Here is a 14247-nt window from a genome sequence, read left to right on the forward strand (position 1 = left end):
CTACTGGGCAAAAAGGGGATGTCTCTCATACACTTTTAGAAGCTGTCATTCATTCTCACCCTAGTCAAGGTCTTGATCTCTTTAGTCTCTTGTTTATCCTCATAGCATCCATGTGGGATAAAAGAACGGCATCTCAACTTTGTCTTTCGTGAAACGGAGTTGCTGTTTAATGAATAGTAAATTGGACTCAAAGTAGCGTCACTGCGAACGTGCAAAAAACATTATGAATGCATGTTACACTTCCGACTGTACAGTGTGTTTTCTTTTTCTTAGGGTGCTTTCACACTAGCACTTTTGGTCCGCACCTGGGTTCGCTTGACATCAGAGTACGTCACGCTTAGCTAGTGTGAATGTGTCCTCTGAACTTGGGTGCGCACCAACGAACCGTACCCGAGTCCGCCTGAAAGAGTGGTCTGGGGTACAGTTCATGCAAACTCTGGTCCGATTCACTTCTGGTATGAAGGTAATCGTACCAGATAACAGAAGTGAACCGCCAACAGTACAACAGCCATAATTTTCATAACGTTCATTCGTGTCTGTGTGTGTGTGTGTGTGTGTGTGTGTGTGTGTGTGTCTGTGCATCACATACTGTACCTTGGTGACAAGCGGGACTGAGCCAGGGCAAGCACAATGATAATGTCTGCTTGTCTCTTCAAAAAAAAATAAAAAAGCTTCTGCAGACATAACGTTATGTTCTGAACGTTTATAATATTTTTTGGGGAGATGGACTTGAGTTGCTTTCAAAAGATTCAGTAAAAGCAGAACAAGCGCGATGTGCAGACATCTTTCCATTTTGGCGCTTTGCTTTTGTGTCCATCATCTAGCAACAGCTGTACACAACAGCAGCTCGATGATGCAAGCGTACCGTGATTTAATGGGAAAAAAGACAACACAAACACAAACCTACTGAGAATGTGGCAAGGGGGGACAATCGAACTTGGGAACGATCCAGGCAATTGAACCAAGTGTGAAAGCACTCTTATAATGTAGTTTTGAGGTAAAGGACGTTTTCATTTGCCATTCACTGACATGAGCCTGACAGAAAGGTTCATCCAATTCATTAAACTCCATCTTTTAAAATCGAAATCAGAAGTCTCCTCATAGAAGCCGGCTTATCAGCGCGCTGCTACATTGAAAACATATAATTCGATTCGCACCTTCTGATTGGTTCTCGGAACATACCGGCTTTTGCTGTCAAAGGCAAGTGGCGTTTAGAGGCTTTTGCTAACAAACTGTCATTTCTGAATGGGCTGCGATTAAAATGATTTGAAGCAAAAATATTTACATGTACTACGTGCCTAAAGTGTTCGCTCATTGCCATTAGCTCATTTATGGCGGAAGTGGCGTTTAGCGTCTTTTGCATCTGAACTCTTCATATTTTGAAAACTGGTAGCCATTTCAAAAGTTCTGTGTACAATATCAATGTTTTCCAATAATCTGTCAAATATTTTCAGGCTAAATAAAGAAAGCACTTGAAGGTGACTAAATGGTGAGAATTTTTTTGCTAAACTATACCTTTAACTGGCCATAACATCACACATACCTTGAGGGCCAGGCAGTAGTCAGTGGGGGCCTTGTACTTGCTTCTGTAGTCCTGACCATAATACACATTAACATGGTCCAACTGCAGGAAGCACACCAAATCCCTGGAGGCCTACAGAAATCAAAATAAATATATCAAAATGTTTGACCTTGTTTAATGTTTTTAATGTATTACCTGATATTTATTTGGATAGTAAATGCTACATAGCACATACTAAAGAAACTTCAAATTATAAAAGCAAACAGGTAGAAATATAACACTATATAGCACAGAAGAATTACATATCCAGGATCAAACCACAAGAGGGTATCACAGAATCTGTGCACAAGTATATTTCAAACAAAATAAAGAGTCACTGAATTTGAAACTAACAAAAAGCCTATGTGGTCTCGTAACTCACTTGTTTTGGCTTCCAGCAGTAACATTTACATTACATAGAACTGAATTAAACAGAATTTCAACTGTGAAATAGGGACTGTTTTAACTAGAATGTCATCTATGTTACGCTGATTTGACACAATCTACAATGTAAAAGCCCTACAGAAATAAAGATGAATTAAACAATCAAGTAATTTTTAAAGTTATTATTATTTTTAAAGTTATTTGACTTTGAGTCGTATAAGAAGCAGTGTATGCGGTTTCTCTGGGAATTAAAGCCACATGATTTGTTATGAGGGAATGACAAACAGCATATGGTTTGTGTAGAGTATCCTCAGTGAATTGATAAACAGGAAATTCCATTAGGTTGTGTGTCTGTTAAATGAGAACATGACACACAATCATACCAGGAACCAAAAATAAACACACAACAACACTCACCTTGGCTTTGCCTTTTGGCACAAAATAGATGCCAGATGCCCTTAGCAGAAAGTAGCGCTTCTTCCAAGACTTTTTACCATCTTCCTTCAACCACAACACTCCTTCGATTTCTGGAACTGACACAGAGCTGCCACAAAAACATTCCTAAAGACAAACAAATGCAAAAAAAGTAACATTGTAATAAAGGCTGCACAATATCATTTCAGCGTGGACATTGCAATGAGTGAAATCAATGGCAATAGTGACATCACGGGATGTGCTATTTTACGTTTGTACTGTAAGATGTGTGGATTTGTGCAGTCATTGCAAAACTCGACCATAATTGTTGTGATATTTTACAAGCTTTTTTAAATGAATTTCAAGCATTTTAACACAAGAAATTTGAACATTCATAGCAGCAGGGTTTATTTTAATTATTCAATTTCTATACCTGAATACTGTCGATTGCCCAGAAAACCACAAAGCACTGTTCATGTCATTTGGGTCTTTGCTTTGTTGTATTTATTTATGCTCTACAAAATCATCCAAATCAATCGAAACTCTGAATACTTTTTAATTGAAGCTATTCCAGAAACTGTATTCATTTCACAATATATTTTGAAAAAAAAAAACATTGAACAATTTTTTTTCCAACATTGTGCAGTCTTAATCACAAGTATACTGTCAAGTAGTTTATAAACACTTTATCTTGATACAAGACACAAACTGTCAGTCATCAAAATGATCATTTCTACATAAACATCACATGAATAAAGAATTTTCTCTCCTTCACTAAACATGTATATGCATTGTACATTTTTGCAAATCTACAAAGCAAAATAATCAAGTTTTATACAAAGCAACTGCATTAGACTTGACATGAACTTAAATCTTTAGCTATAAAGCAGGGGTTCTGAAACTCAGTACTGGAGTGCTGGTGTCCCGCAAAGCTTAGTTCCAACCCTAATCAGACACACCTGGGCTAGCTAATCAAGCTCTTACTAGGCTTTCTAGAAACAGTTTTGGAGGTGTGTTGAGGCTAGTTGGAGATAAAATCTGCAGGACACCCTCCAGGACCGAGTTTACAGAACACCTGCTATAAAGCAATTTTCAGTTTATGCACAGTTGGCTGAAGAGAAGTTAGGCTAGTTAGTCTTCAGTATTTCTCTGCGTTTAATGTGGCTTTCAAGTTTTATAACATGTTTTACCTCTAGCAGTGCCTCCTTGTTTCTGTCTGCCATCTCAGAAGTCTCCTTCCTCCCAAGTAAGTAATTCTTGAAAACACACACACAACAGGCAATATGTGAGTCAGTGTGACAAAATATAAACTGCTTTACACACCAAGAACCATCAAGTCATTACTATAACTTCAAGCTAAACTTAAAGAGTCAAGAGTGTTTACAATTACACTAAAGGTTACACTGTAAAACAAAAGTCTTGTTTAATTCCTTCATGTTGTCCCAACACAAATCAACTATGTGGAACCCAGCAATTTTTACAGTGAGTCAAACTAACAAAAAATTATATTAACTTTGCATCAATAAAACAAACAAACAAACAAAAAAACAAAAAAACACGAGTCAAAATGCAATTAACTGATTAATATTAGTTAAAGTAACATAAAATAATTTGTTTTCATGACTTTTTGATTTGGTATGATTTTAGTAAGTTTTAGGTATGAAAATAAATAAATGGTTTCCATTTTTATAAACATTCATTCGTTCATTCATTCATTTCCTTTTCGGCTTGGTCCCTTTATTAATCTGGGGTCGCCACCGCGGAATGAACCGCCAACTTTTCCAGCATATGTTTTACGCAGCGGATGCCCTTCCAGCTGCAACCCATCTCTGGGAAACATCCATGCATACTCATTCACACACATACACTACGAACAATTTAGCTTATTCAATTCACCTGTACCGCATGTTTTTGGACTTGTGGGGGAAACCGGAGCACCCAGAGGAAACCCACACGAACGCGGGGAGAACATGCAAACTCCACACAGAAACGCCAACTGACCTAGCGGGGGCTCGAACCAGCGACCTTCTTGCTGTGAGGCGATAGACTACCTACTGCGCGACCGCATCGCCATTTTTATAAACATTAAAATGTAATTTATTTTTGGGATCACAAAGATGATTTTAAGAAATCATTACTCTAGTTTTCAGAGAAATTATGCTTTCAAAATCATTCCAAAATGGTAATATAGTGTCCAAGGCATATCACAATATACTAATATTTTTATTGCAAATGACCATATTGATCCTTTGATGAAAGAAAAGCTAAAAATGTGTTTGAAACATTTTAAAATCAACATTTTATAAATGTAATTACTGTTGCTTCTGATGAAATGGATTGTTAATAAGAAAATGAGCAACTTTTTAAAACATAAATGTTATTTCAGAAGTGTCCAAATGTGTTTATTTTTTCACATATTATTAGTAGTGGTAAAACTACATTTCTTTCTGTGAATCACTCTTGTGAATGAATCATTTAAAGATTTTGAATTCCAAATGGTTTATTCGATTTTTTTTGCCAGTATATTTTAGAAATAAAACAAGAGCTTCACCTGGGGGTTTTTGAAAAGTGCATACTTTTCAATCCGCTCAATGAACATGAGTTTGTTCTGACTGTCTCTGGTCCAGTTGAGCAAGTTCTCTACAAGGTTCTCGTGATCTTCAAAAATTCTCTCTGGGGAAAAAGAGGATGAATGAACAATAAGGTGATTTTCATTTTGTCCCTGAGGTAGACAGATGGTGCATGTGCAAGTGTCCTTACCCATCTGTAGCTCAGGGATGGTCTCCACCAGAGCCCAATCAGGACTGTAACCGCAATGAGATTTATCCAGCAGACTGTCCAGCACCTGCCTGACTGTCTGCCTCTCATCCACCATCATGGTCTTTGAGCTCTCATCTGACATGTGTACACGTATCACCAGCTATTCAAAAACATTCAAGAAAAAGCCCGTTTGTTTCATTCCAGAGCAATTGATATTGACTTTCTATGGATATATACAGCTTTATATTACACACAAGCACATACACGTAATACTTCACAAAAAGTACGCTAGACTTAGTCAATCGCTTAGACACACTTTTTATGCATGTCATGAGCTTAAAAACATTCCTAGCTCAAGATTTAGTTGAAAACATTTGACATACAGTTGAAGTCAGAATTTTTTGAATTTGAATTTTTTTCTTTTTTAAATATTTCCTAAATGATGTTTAACAGAGCAAGGAAATTTTCACAGCATGTCTGATAATTTTTTCTTCTTGTGGAGAAAGTCTTATTTGTTTTATTTTGGCTAGAATAAAAGCAGTTTTTATTTTTTTGTGAACCATTTTAAGGTCAAAATTATTAGCCCATTTAAGCGATTTTTTTTTTTTTTTTTTTTTTTTTTTTTTTTTTTTTTCTTTTTCTTTTTCTCAAATGTCTACAGAACAAACCATCATTATACAATAACTTGCCTAATTACCCTAACCTTTCTAGTTAACCTAATTAACCTAGTTAAACCTTTAAATGTCACTTTAAGCTGTATAGAAGTGTCTTGAGAAATATCTAGTCAAATATTATTTATTGTCATCATGGCAAAGATAAAAGAAATCAGTAAATAGAGATGAGTTATTCATATTTCTATTATGTTTAGAAATGTGTTAATAATTCAGTGGGGCTAATAATTCTGACTTCAAATGTAAGTGGTCTAGATCAATAAACATTATTCCCGTGTTTGAATTTGTCTACAAAAAAAATGCTTAATCCTTGTGTATTGTTCAAATTGACTGTCCGTGGCTGTCAATTAAACTAATTATAGGTCAAACCTAATCTGACATCAGAAATTCCATTACAATGACATTTTTTGATTGCAAAGCCTTGACACCATATAATCATGCATTCTTGATTGTGGGTGGCTTTCCCTGTTGGGAAGAGGTAAAATTTGTTCATATTACTTTATCAGTTGGCATCCTTAACCCTTTAGATTCGGAAAACAGTTTATGGCTTTTGGAGTATGGAGTTCTGTAGAGTATAACAGCAAATTATAGTGTGCGTTCATTTTTGCACTGCAACTAACAATCAACAGTAAAAATAACAAATTGTACCTCTTCCCAATGGGGAAAACAGCAATAATTATAATTGTGTCATGGCATTGCAATAAAAAAAAAATTCATTTTAATGGAAGTCAATGGGGCACAACAGCCATGAACACAATGAAAAGGTAGTAAACTTCAGTTTTTGAAAACTTTCAATACATTTTCCCAAAATACGTGTCAAAATAATATTTGGCACCAAAAACAATTCCATTTGCTGAAACGCAGAGAAAGTCGTGGCCAAGCTAAGTCTCAAAATCACCCCAGAGTGGGTGAAAACATTCCCAACAGCACATAAGGGTTAAAAACTTTAATAGGCTTTTAAAATGAATGAACAACATTTCACACGTTGACAAAATTTATTTGATGAAAAAGTTTTGAATTGAACCCGTCACCCAACAAAATGTTATTACAGAGAATAATAATTTGGAGAATCAATTAGAGAATCAATTTGGCAGCTTATGATTTGCATTCACAAAATTACATTCACAAAATTTTGGGCTATTATTTAATCTACTTTTTGGTATTATTTACATTCCAAGTCAATGGAAAACACATTAAAAACAATACAGTAAAAACAAATCAATACATTAAAAACAAACAGCTGATCCCATTTGCTTATCTTCAACATGTTCATCATGACACATTGATGTGATCCATATAGTTCATAATAGAGTTCAAAAAGAATTAAACCTTAAGCAGTTGAATATTTTTGAGAAGATTCAGTTTATAGCACTACTCTTTTATTTTTCACAATAATAAAGGACTCAAATAATTTATTTCTGATCTTTTTTTTTCAACTTTATTTATATAGCACTACAACCAAAAGGCTGCCCAAGCTGCTTCACAATAATTATGTAATTTGTACTACATAATGAACATTTGATGACAAACACTATTTTTTTTGTGCTAAAAAAATAATGTCTAAATAATACAGCTTGTGAAATTCTACTCCGGGTTTAAACACAGAACCCAAAAACATCACACAGATCAAATGATAAAATATATTTAAATAAACTATTCCACTAGTTGGAATACCTTATACAGTGCTGAGCATAACTGAGTACACCTCATTATGAAAAGAAATATTTTTATCCATTTCTCAGTGAATATATGCAATATATGTATTTTGGTGCATTTAAACAAAACAGATTTATTAAACAGACATATTTATGAAAATAATATTTTAGTCACCAAACATATTTAGAAATAAAAAATAATACAATTAAATTCAAGCAAAATATTGCAAAAAAATTACAACCTACAAAATTTCAACTAAATTTTTCTTTTTTTTTTTTTTTTTGCTTCTCTTGATTTTTGCTTTTTAAAATTTGTATTGAATATTTTCTATAACATATACATTTGGGTGTACTAGTTTTTGGATCGTTATCGTAAGTTATTTTGTTAGATAAGCTCCAGATTTGGCTTCAGTACTGACTAATCTAATGTATATACACAAATATAATATTGTATTATATAAAAAATATACTATTAGAAATATGGATTTAAAAGATAGATTTGTGAGGGGTGTAGTTATATATGCTGAGCACTGTAAAAACAGTAAAGAAATGAGTAATTAGTATAGTATGTTAATGTACAACTATGTAGTTCAATCAGAATGTTGATGCTCGTAGATTGATTGTATTGAACTGGAATATGATGTGGATGTTCAGAAACGTGGCTTTAATAAAGACTAACTGGAAACAGGAATGAAGTCTGGCTTTCAACCCTCTCTATTTCACACCCTGTTTTTTCTTCTTCTTGAGAGCGAGGAATCAAAAAGAGGGAGAGAAAAGTGTTGCATAGGCACATTAACAGACAGCCCTGACAGGGTCCTGAAAGTCATAACGATACAAGGGAGCATGTGGCGCTTTTCCAAAACTGGTCTCAGCAGAAAATAGTCTACTAATTTATGCTCACTTCTCTCTCTTAGCCTCATATATCTACTCAAAACACACGCACGCACGCACACACACAATCTAACTTGCCTCATTTTTGACCTAAGCACAAACAAACCATCACACTGTGCAGTTATATTCAAGTTGAAGAAAACCTTTAGCAATCTGACACATTAATGAATATTTGTGTGAAAACTGAGAAGCCTTTTTAAACAGAACAATCCCAGATTTTCACACTGCCTATTCTTTATGAATACATTTGTGAATTTTGCATTCACTGCAACTGTATTCCCCACAAACATACATAATGAAGCCTAAATGTACACAAGTGAAAAGAAATTTGATTGAGCATGTATACACGTCTTCAAATGAATGAATCGATTACAATTTACAAGTTCTTTTATTAGTGAACATTTGAGCTGACATGAATGCCACAGGTGCAATGCCTGAAGACCCTTGCTGTTCATGACCAACAATGCTCTAAATGTTTTCTTGAGTCCTTGAACATAAGAAATCCTGACCTTGTGTAGATATAATGTAGAATTTAAGATTTCTTTTATATAAAAATACATACATGTTCATGTTTTATTGTTTGTTCATGTTAAACAAAACAATTGTTTGTTCATGTAACATACATGTTAATGTTTTAACCCCTGAAATTTGAAAATCTTCCATTTCCTGTATTTGGCTCTGAAAAATGGTCTTAAACCCCTCCAATTCCCAAGATATTCTGCTGATTTCTTTCTATTAGTATTGAAAGTGTATTTGACGCAGTCTCATTCTATATCATCCTCGCTGCACCACTGCTGCTCAATGCTGTCAGTTTTCTCCATAGACATAATGAATGGAAACAGTCATCTGTCTTTACTATTGAGGCCCAATCACTGTACTGTGTCTAATTCATTCACTTGGTATTAGTATGTGCCTGGTAGCATTGTTTTGACAGCTCTTTTCCATTGAATGGTGCAACAGGACAGATCATCTCTCTTGTCTAAATGAAAACCTTAGACCTGTTTGCATGACAATAAAAACAACCACACACAAAATAAATAAATCCAATTCAACAAGTAATTTGAAGCAAAACCTTTACCGACGGTTATGCACGTCTTGTTTGTGCATCCTCCATTCTAAGCAGACAGAGACTAACAGACACATGGGTGACCTATTTTCTACTGTGCATTCATTCTGTGACTGAAGGGCTGCATCATGCAGTACTAAGAGAAGGTTTACTGATTCCTGGGGGATTCACAGTGGTCTAGACTCACCTTTTTCACCTGGGCTTCTTTAATTTTCTCTAGCGCCACACGGATTTTCTCAGCCTTGGCTTTGGCAGCCTGTTCCTCCTGCAGATGACATGGCGACATGTTAACAAAGAAACACTTGCAAAGCATTATGCCGACAAATACAAGTTCAAACAGCCTGTCAGTTTCATTGGTTATGGGAGTAATGAAATAAGGCAGGTGGATTTAGGTTCTCTCTCTTACCTGCCCTCTCCAGCATGCAGTCATCACATCCATTATGACCCCTCGAAAAACAACCCCTAAACCTTTGCAAAAGCCTGATCAACCGGCAACCAGAGCCACAGTTGAGAAATCACCCCCGAACCACTACTCATGTCAACAGCTCCTTGGAGAAATGGCTGCTCATTCATTCAATACAGATTAACTGCTGCAGCAGCTGGAATGTTTCAGAACTCCATTCTCATCCCAAACAGCAGCTTTCACAAGACCGTTTTTCAAGGCCTGACAGGTACTTCCAGCTGAAGTTTCAGAGCTGCTGCAGGAATGGCCTCTGAAACTGGAAGAAAATCATTCAAGTAATCCGAAAAACTCATCTGCCGCAGCTCAAACAGAAGAAACGTGAAGGCAAAACATGCACTGATGCACCGAGAGCGCTTCCCCTCACGTATCTTTACACCCAGAGTATCTTACACACAAGTCTACTCCTCGACATTGGGAGGGGATTGAGACCTCCCCCTCTCTTTGACTGAGTCTCTCGCTCTCTGTGAAACAGCTGCATGTCTCTGCTAGCGTGTCCAATAGCAGGGTTTAATCCCCCTCGCCAGCAGAACAACTAGAAAAGACCCTCTCGTACCTCTTCGCCAATCGGAACGTAAATACACTTCACAGCAACCAATCAATGATGTTCATTTCCTTGACCTTCTTTTCACCAGCCAATTAAGTTGAAGCCAAAATCAAAAGATATTGTTCTTTATGGTTGTGGGGAAATACCCTCGTTTTATTGGGGGTACCATGGGGATAAAGGATATCTAGGCCTTGCAATTATTATTCCAGCTATATCGGGGTGGGTGGTTGTAAGGACAAGTATCTTACGTCAAGTTGAAGTACTATTTTTTGTTTTTTCAACATTTATTTAAAAAGATGGCAAATTGAGCAATGTAAAGTCATAAAACGGGTAAGAAAAAGTAAGGTATGAATTATATGAGGAGAGTTTCTCTCTCTCTTGAATCATTGTCTGTGGAATACACATATGTGTGAAGCAGAGATGGAGAACAGGAGCAAGAATGGGAGAGTCCTGCAAACAGCCGAGGCAGAGCCTCCGATAAAAAGCATTCAGTTCCCTTTGAAGTCTTTTTCCCCCTTACTCTGGATCTCTCTCTGTTTGAGCAGTCTGCAGTGAATCTATCCAGACACTGCTTGAGATGTCTGATGAAATCATGAAAAAATCAGAGCGTGATTTCAAGAACATCTCTGCCTCAATTTGTGTAAATATAATGTCTTTGTCTAATGCCATGCCAAAATAAATCAAACTGAATAAAAACTAAAAGTAACCCTAACTAAAAGAAACCCAATCAATGGATTCAAAAATCACATTTAAACAAAAATAATCAAGAACGTAAGCTTTAGGACAAAATAATAAAACAAAGGAAGGAAGTTATGATGTGAAATACAGAAATATCAAATGTCCCCCACTGTTTATTTGGCACAACAAAAAAAAAAAGATTTCTCAAATCACGTTGGAACAGATCACAATTGGCACAAACGTGTGATATTCAAGTGCAACCTCTTAGTAAAACCAAGCAAAAAAATACATAAAATGTATTATATAAACATAACAGCTCACTGTATGAAAAAAATGTAGCATTGTTATGCTGTACAATGAATTAGAGTTTCAATAGGACTGTAGCACAAGCTTCAAGGTTTAACAAAAGCTCACACATCCATGAAAAATCAAAGTGGCATCAGATTTATATGCTTATTATTTAGTGTCTCGACAAGACAAAGCACACTTTCCCACAATTCCCCACACCTGCAAATGTGCCGACTTTTGTATGATAACATGGGAAGTAAAACCACATGCATAATAATAGCTATTCTCAGGAATAGATAAAAAGCACAAAGTTATTCAAGAAAGAGCCTTTAGATTGATGTTTCGTCACCTTAGAATTGTAAGGTTCTATCTGACATTTTTGTCAAAATTGAGTTATTGACATATTCTTATTAAATGACAACTTATTTACATATGGGATGTTTTTTATAAGTTGTTTACATTTTAAGACTTTTTATTTAAAAAAAAAAAAAAAAGTTACACACATACTTTTGCTATGGAATGCAAAAACTTTGAAGCTCAATATCTCAAAATCATTCAGAACCCAGATAGAACCTTATAATTCCAAGGTAACGATTTATAGCAACTAACAATCCTGACCCATTATTGAAAAATAATTTAACAATAAATTGTGAATTTTGTTATCATTTACAACCTCATCACAATCCAAACTTGACTGAACATAATAAAAATATTTTGAGAAATATTTCAGTGAAGGTTTTCTTAGTAACCTAATAACCAATATTCTTTCTTATGTTACAAAAGGAGCATAAAACATCTCATGAAAATATTCTTTAGAAAATAATTTGGCTTATCACAAAGAACATCAAACTATCTATAACTTAATATATATTCAGCTTAGAGCAGAGAGTCACTAGTGTTCATGGAAGTTCTGCCACAGAATATAAATTTATCTGACATTTTTCTTCTAAATTGTGAATTTACCTCTTACATTTTTCTCACATGCAATAAACTATAGCAATAAATAAAGCCAAAATATATATTAGGTTTTATATAGTTAGATGTTCTTTGTGATAACCCAAATTATTTTTTAGAGACTGTTCTCAAACATAAATATGTTTTATACCCATGCTCCTTTTGTAACAAATGAAAGAATATTGGTAACCAAACCAATTAGGTTACTAAGAAAACTTTCACTGAAATATTTCTCAAAATATTTTCTATTATGGTCAGTCAGGTTTGGATTGTGATGAGATTGTAAATGATAACAAAAATTCACATGTATCGGTGAATTACTTTTAATAATGGGCCGTGCAGCTAGACAGAATTGTTTGCTTTGCAATAGACATCAATCTAAAGGAGAAAAGTTGTAATAACCTACTTTTTGAAAATACTACTTTTAATACTGTATACATAAAAAAAAAAAAACTAAAAGAGTGAGTAAATGTGCTTTTTTTTATGAGCCCTTAAACATTTAACATCTTTCTAAACAACTACATGATGAGCAGCCATTTCTTTAAGGACACAGTCAGACAATGTAGCTGGCAAACCTGCATTTTGTTTTTAGAGTCTGTTCTATACATGGAAATCATTAACTTTTCTATGATACACATATAAAACAAAGAATAATAGATGATTGTAACACCTTCACACTTAAAAAAACCCTTCTACAGTGCATCCGGAAAGTATTCATAGCGCTTCACTTTTCCACTTTTTTTTTTACTTTTATTCCAGCCTTATTCCAAAATTGATTCAATGAATTTACTTTCTTAAAATTCTACACCCAATACCCCATAATGACAATGTGATTTTCTGAAATAGTTGCAAATTTATTGAAAATAAAAAACCTGAAAAAAAATCACATGTACATATGTATTCACAGCCTTTGCTCAATACTTTGTTGATGCACCTTTGGCAGCAATTAGTCTCAAGTCTTTTTGAATATGATGCCACAAGCTTGGCACACCAGTCTTTGGGAATGTTTGCCCATTCCTCTTTGCAGTACCTCTCAAGCTCTATCAGGTTGGATGGGAAGCGATGTTGTACAGCCATTTTCAGATCTCTCCAGAGATGTTCAATAGGATTTAGGTCTGGGCTCTGGCTGGGTCACTCAAGGACATTCACAGAGTAGTTGTGAAGCCACTAAATTGATATTTTGGCAGTGTGCTTTGGGTCATTGTCCTGCTGGAAGATATACCGTCGCCCCAGTCTTAGGTCAAGAGCACTCTGAAGCAGGTTTTCATTCAGGATGTCCTTGTACATTACTGCATTCATCTTTCCCTCTATCCTAACTAGTCTTCCAGTTCCTTCTTCTGAAAAACATCCCGACTGCATGATGCTGCCACCACCATGCTTCACTGTAGGGATGCTATTAGCCTGGTGATGAGTGTTGTCTGGTTTTCTCCAAACGTAACGTCTGGGATTCACTCCAAAAAAAAAAAAAAAAAGGGGGGGGGGGGGGGGGGGGGTGGCTTCTGTCTGGCCACTCTACCATACAGGCCTGATTGGTGGATTGCTGCACAGATGGTTGTCCTTCTGTAAGGTTCTCATCTCTCCACAGAAAAACGCTGGAGCTCAGACAGGGTTACCATAAGGTTATTGATCCCCTCCCTGACTAAGGGCCTTCTGCCCCCATCACTCAGCTTACATGGCCGGCCAGCTCTAGGAAGAGTCCTGGTGGTTTCAAACATCTTCCACTCAAGGATGATGGAGGTCACTGTGCTCATTGAAACTTTCAGAGTAGCAGAAATTTTTCTGCAACCTTCCCCAGCCTTGTGCCTCGAGACGATCCGGTCTCGGAGGTCTACAGACAATTCCTTTGTCTTCATGCTTGGTTTGTGCAGGGTTGATATGCATTGTCAACCCTGGGACCTTATATAGACAGGTGTTTGCC

General features: G+C 35.8%; 1 protein-coding gene across 5 annotated transcripts in view; it reads right to left on the reverse strand.

Moving 5' to 3' along the window:
* raph1b (Ras association (RalGDS/AF-6) and pleckstrin homology domains 1b) overlaps window positions 1–14247 on the reverse strand; it is an 85659-nt gene that overhangs the window by 7770 nt on the left and 63642 nt on the right. For 4 of the 5 annotated variants that reach the window (XM_056458772.1, XM_056458764.1, XM_056458748.1 and 1 more), the window contains 6 exons: window positions 9590–9667; window positions 5120–5279; window positions 4911–5032; window positions 3550–3615; window positions 2363–2506; window positions 1544–1654 (listed from right to left, as the gene is read on the reverse strand). In XM_056458772.1, coding sequence (XP_056314747.1) covers window positions 1544–1654; window positions 2363–2506; window positions 3550–3615; window positions 4911–5032; window positions 5120–5279; window positions 9590–9667 — 681 coding nt within the window. Of the gene's footprint in view, window positions 1–1543; window positions 1655–2362; window positions 2507–3549; window positions 3616–4910; window positions 5033–5119; window positions 5280–9589; window positions 9668–9808; window positions 10714–14247 lie in introns of those variants that run through there. The other variant, XM_056458781.1, reaches the window with a different exon arrangement.

The sequence above is a fragment of the Danio aesculapii genome, chromosome 1, assembly GCF_903798145.1.
Source record: "Danio aesculapii chromosome 1, fDanAes4.1, whole genome shotgun sequence".
In the NCBI taxonomy this organism is placed as follows: domain Eukaryota; kingdom Metazoa; phylum Chordata; class Actinopteri; order Cypriniformes; family Danionidae; genus Danio; species Danio aesculapii.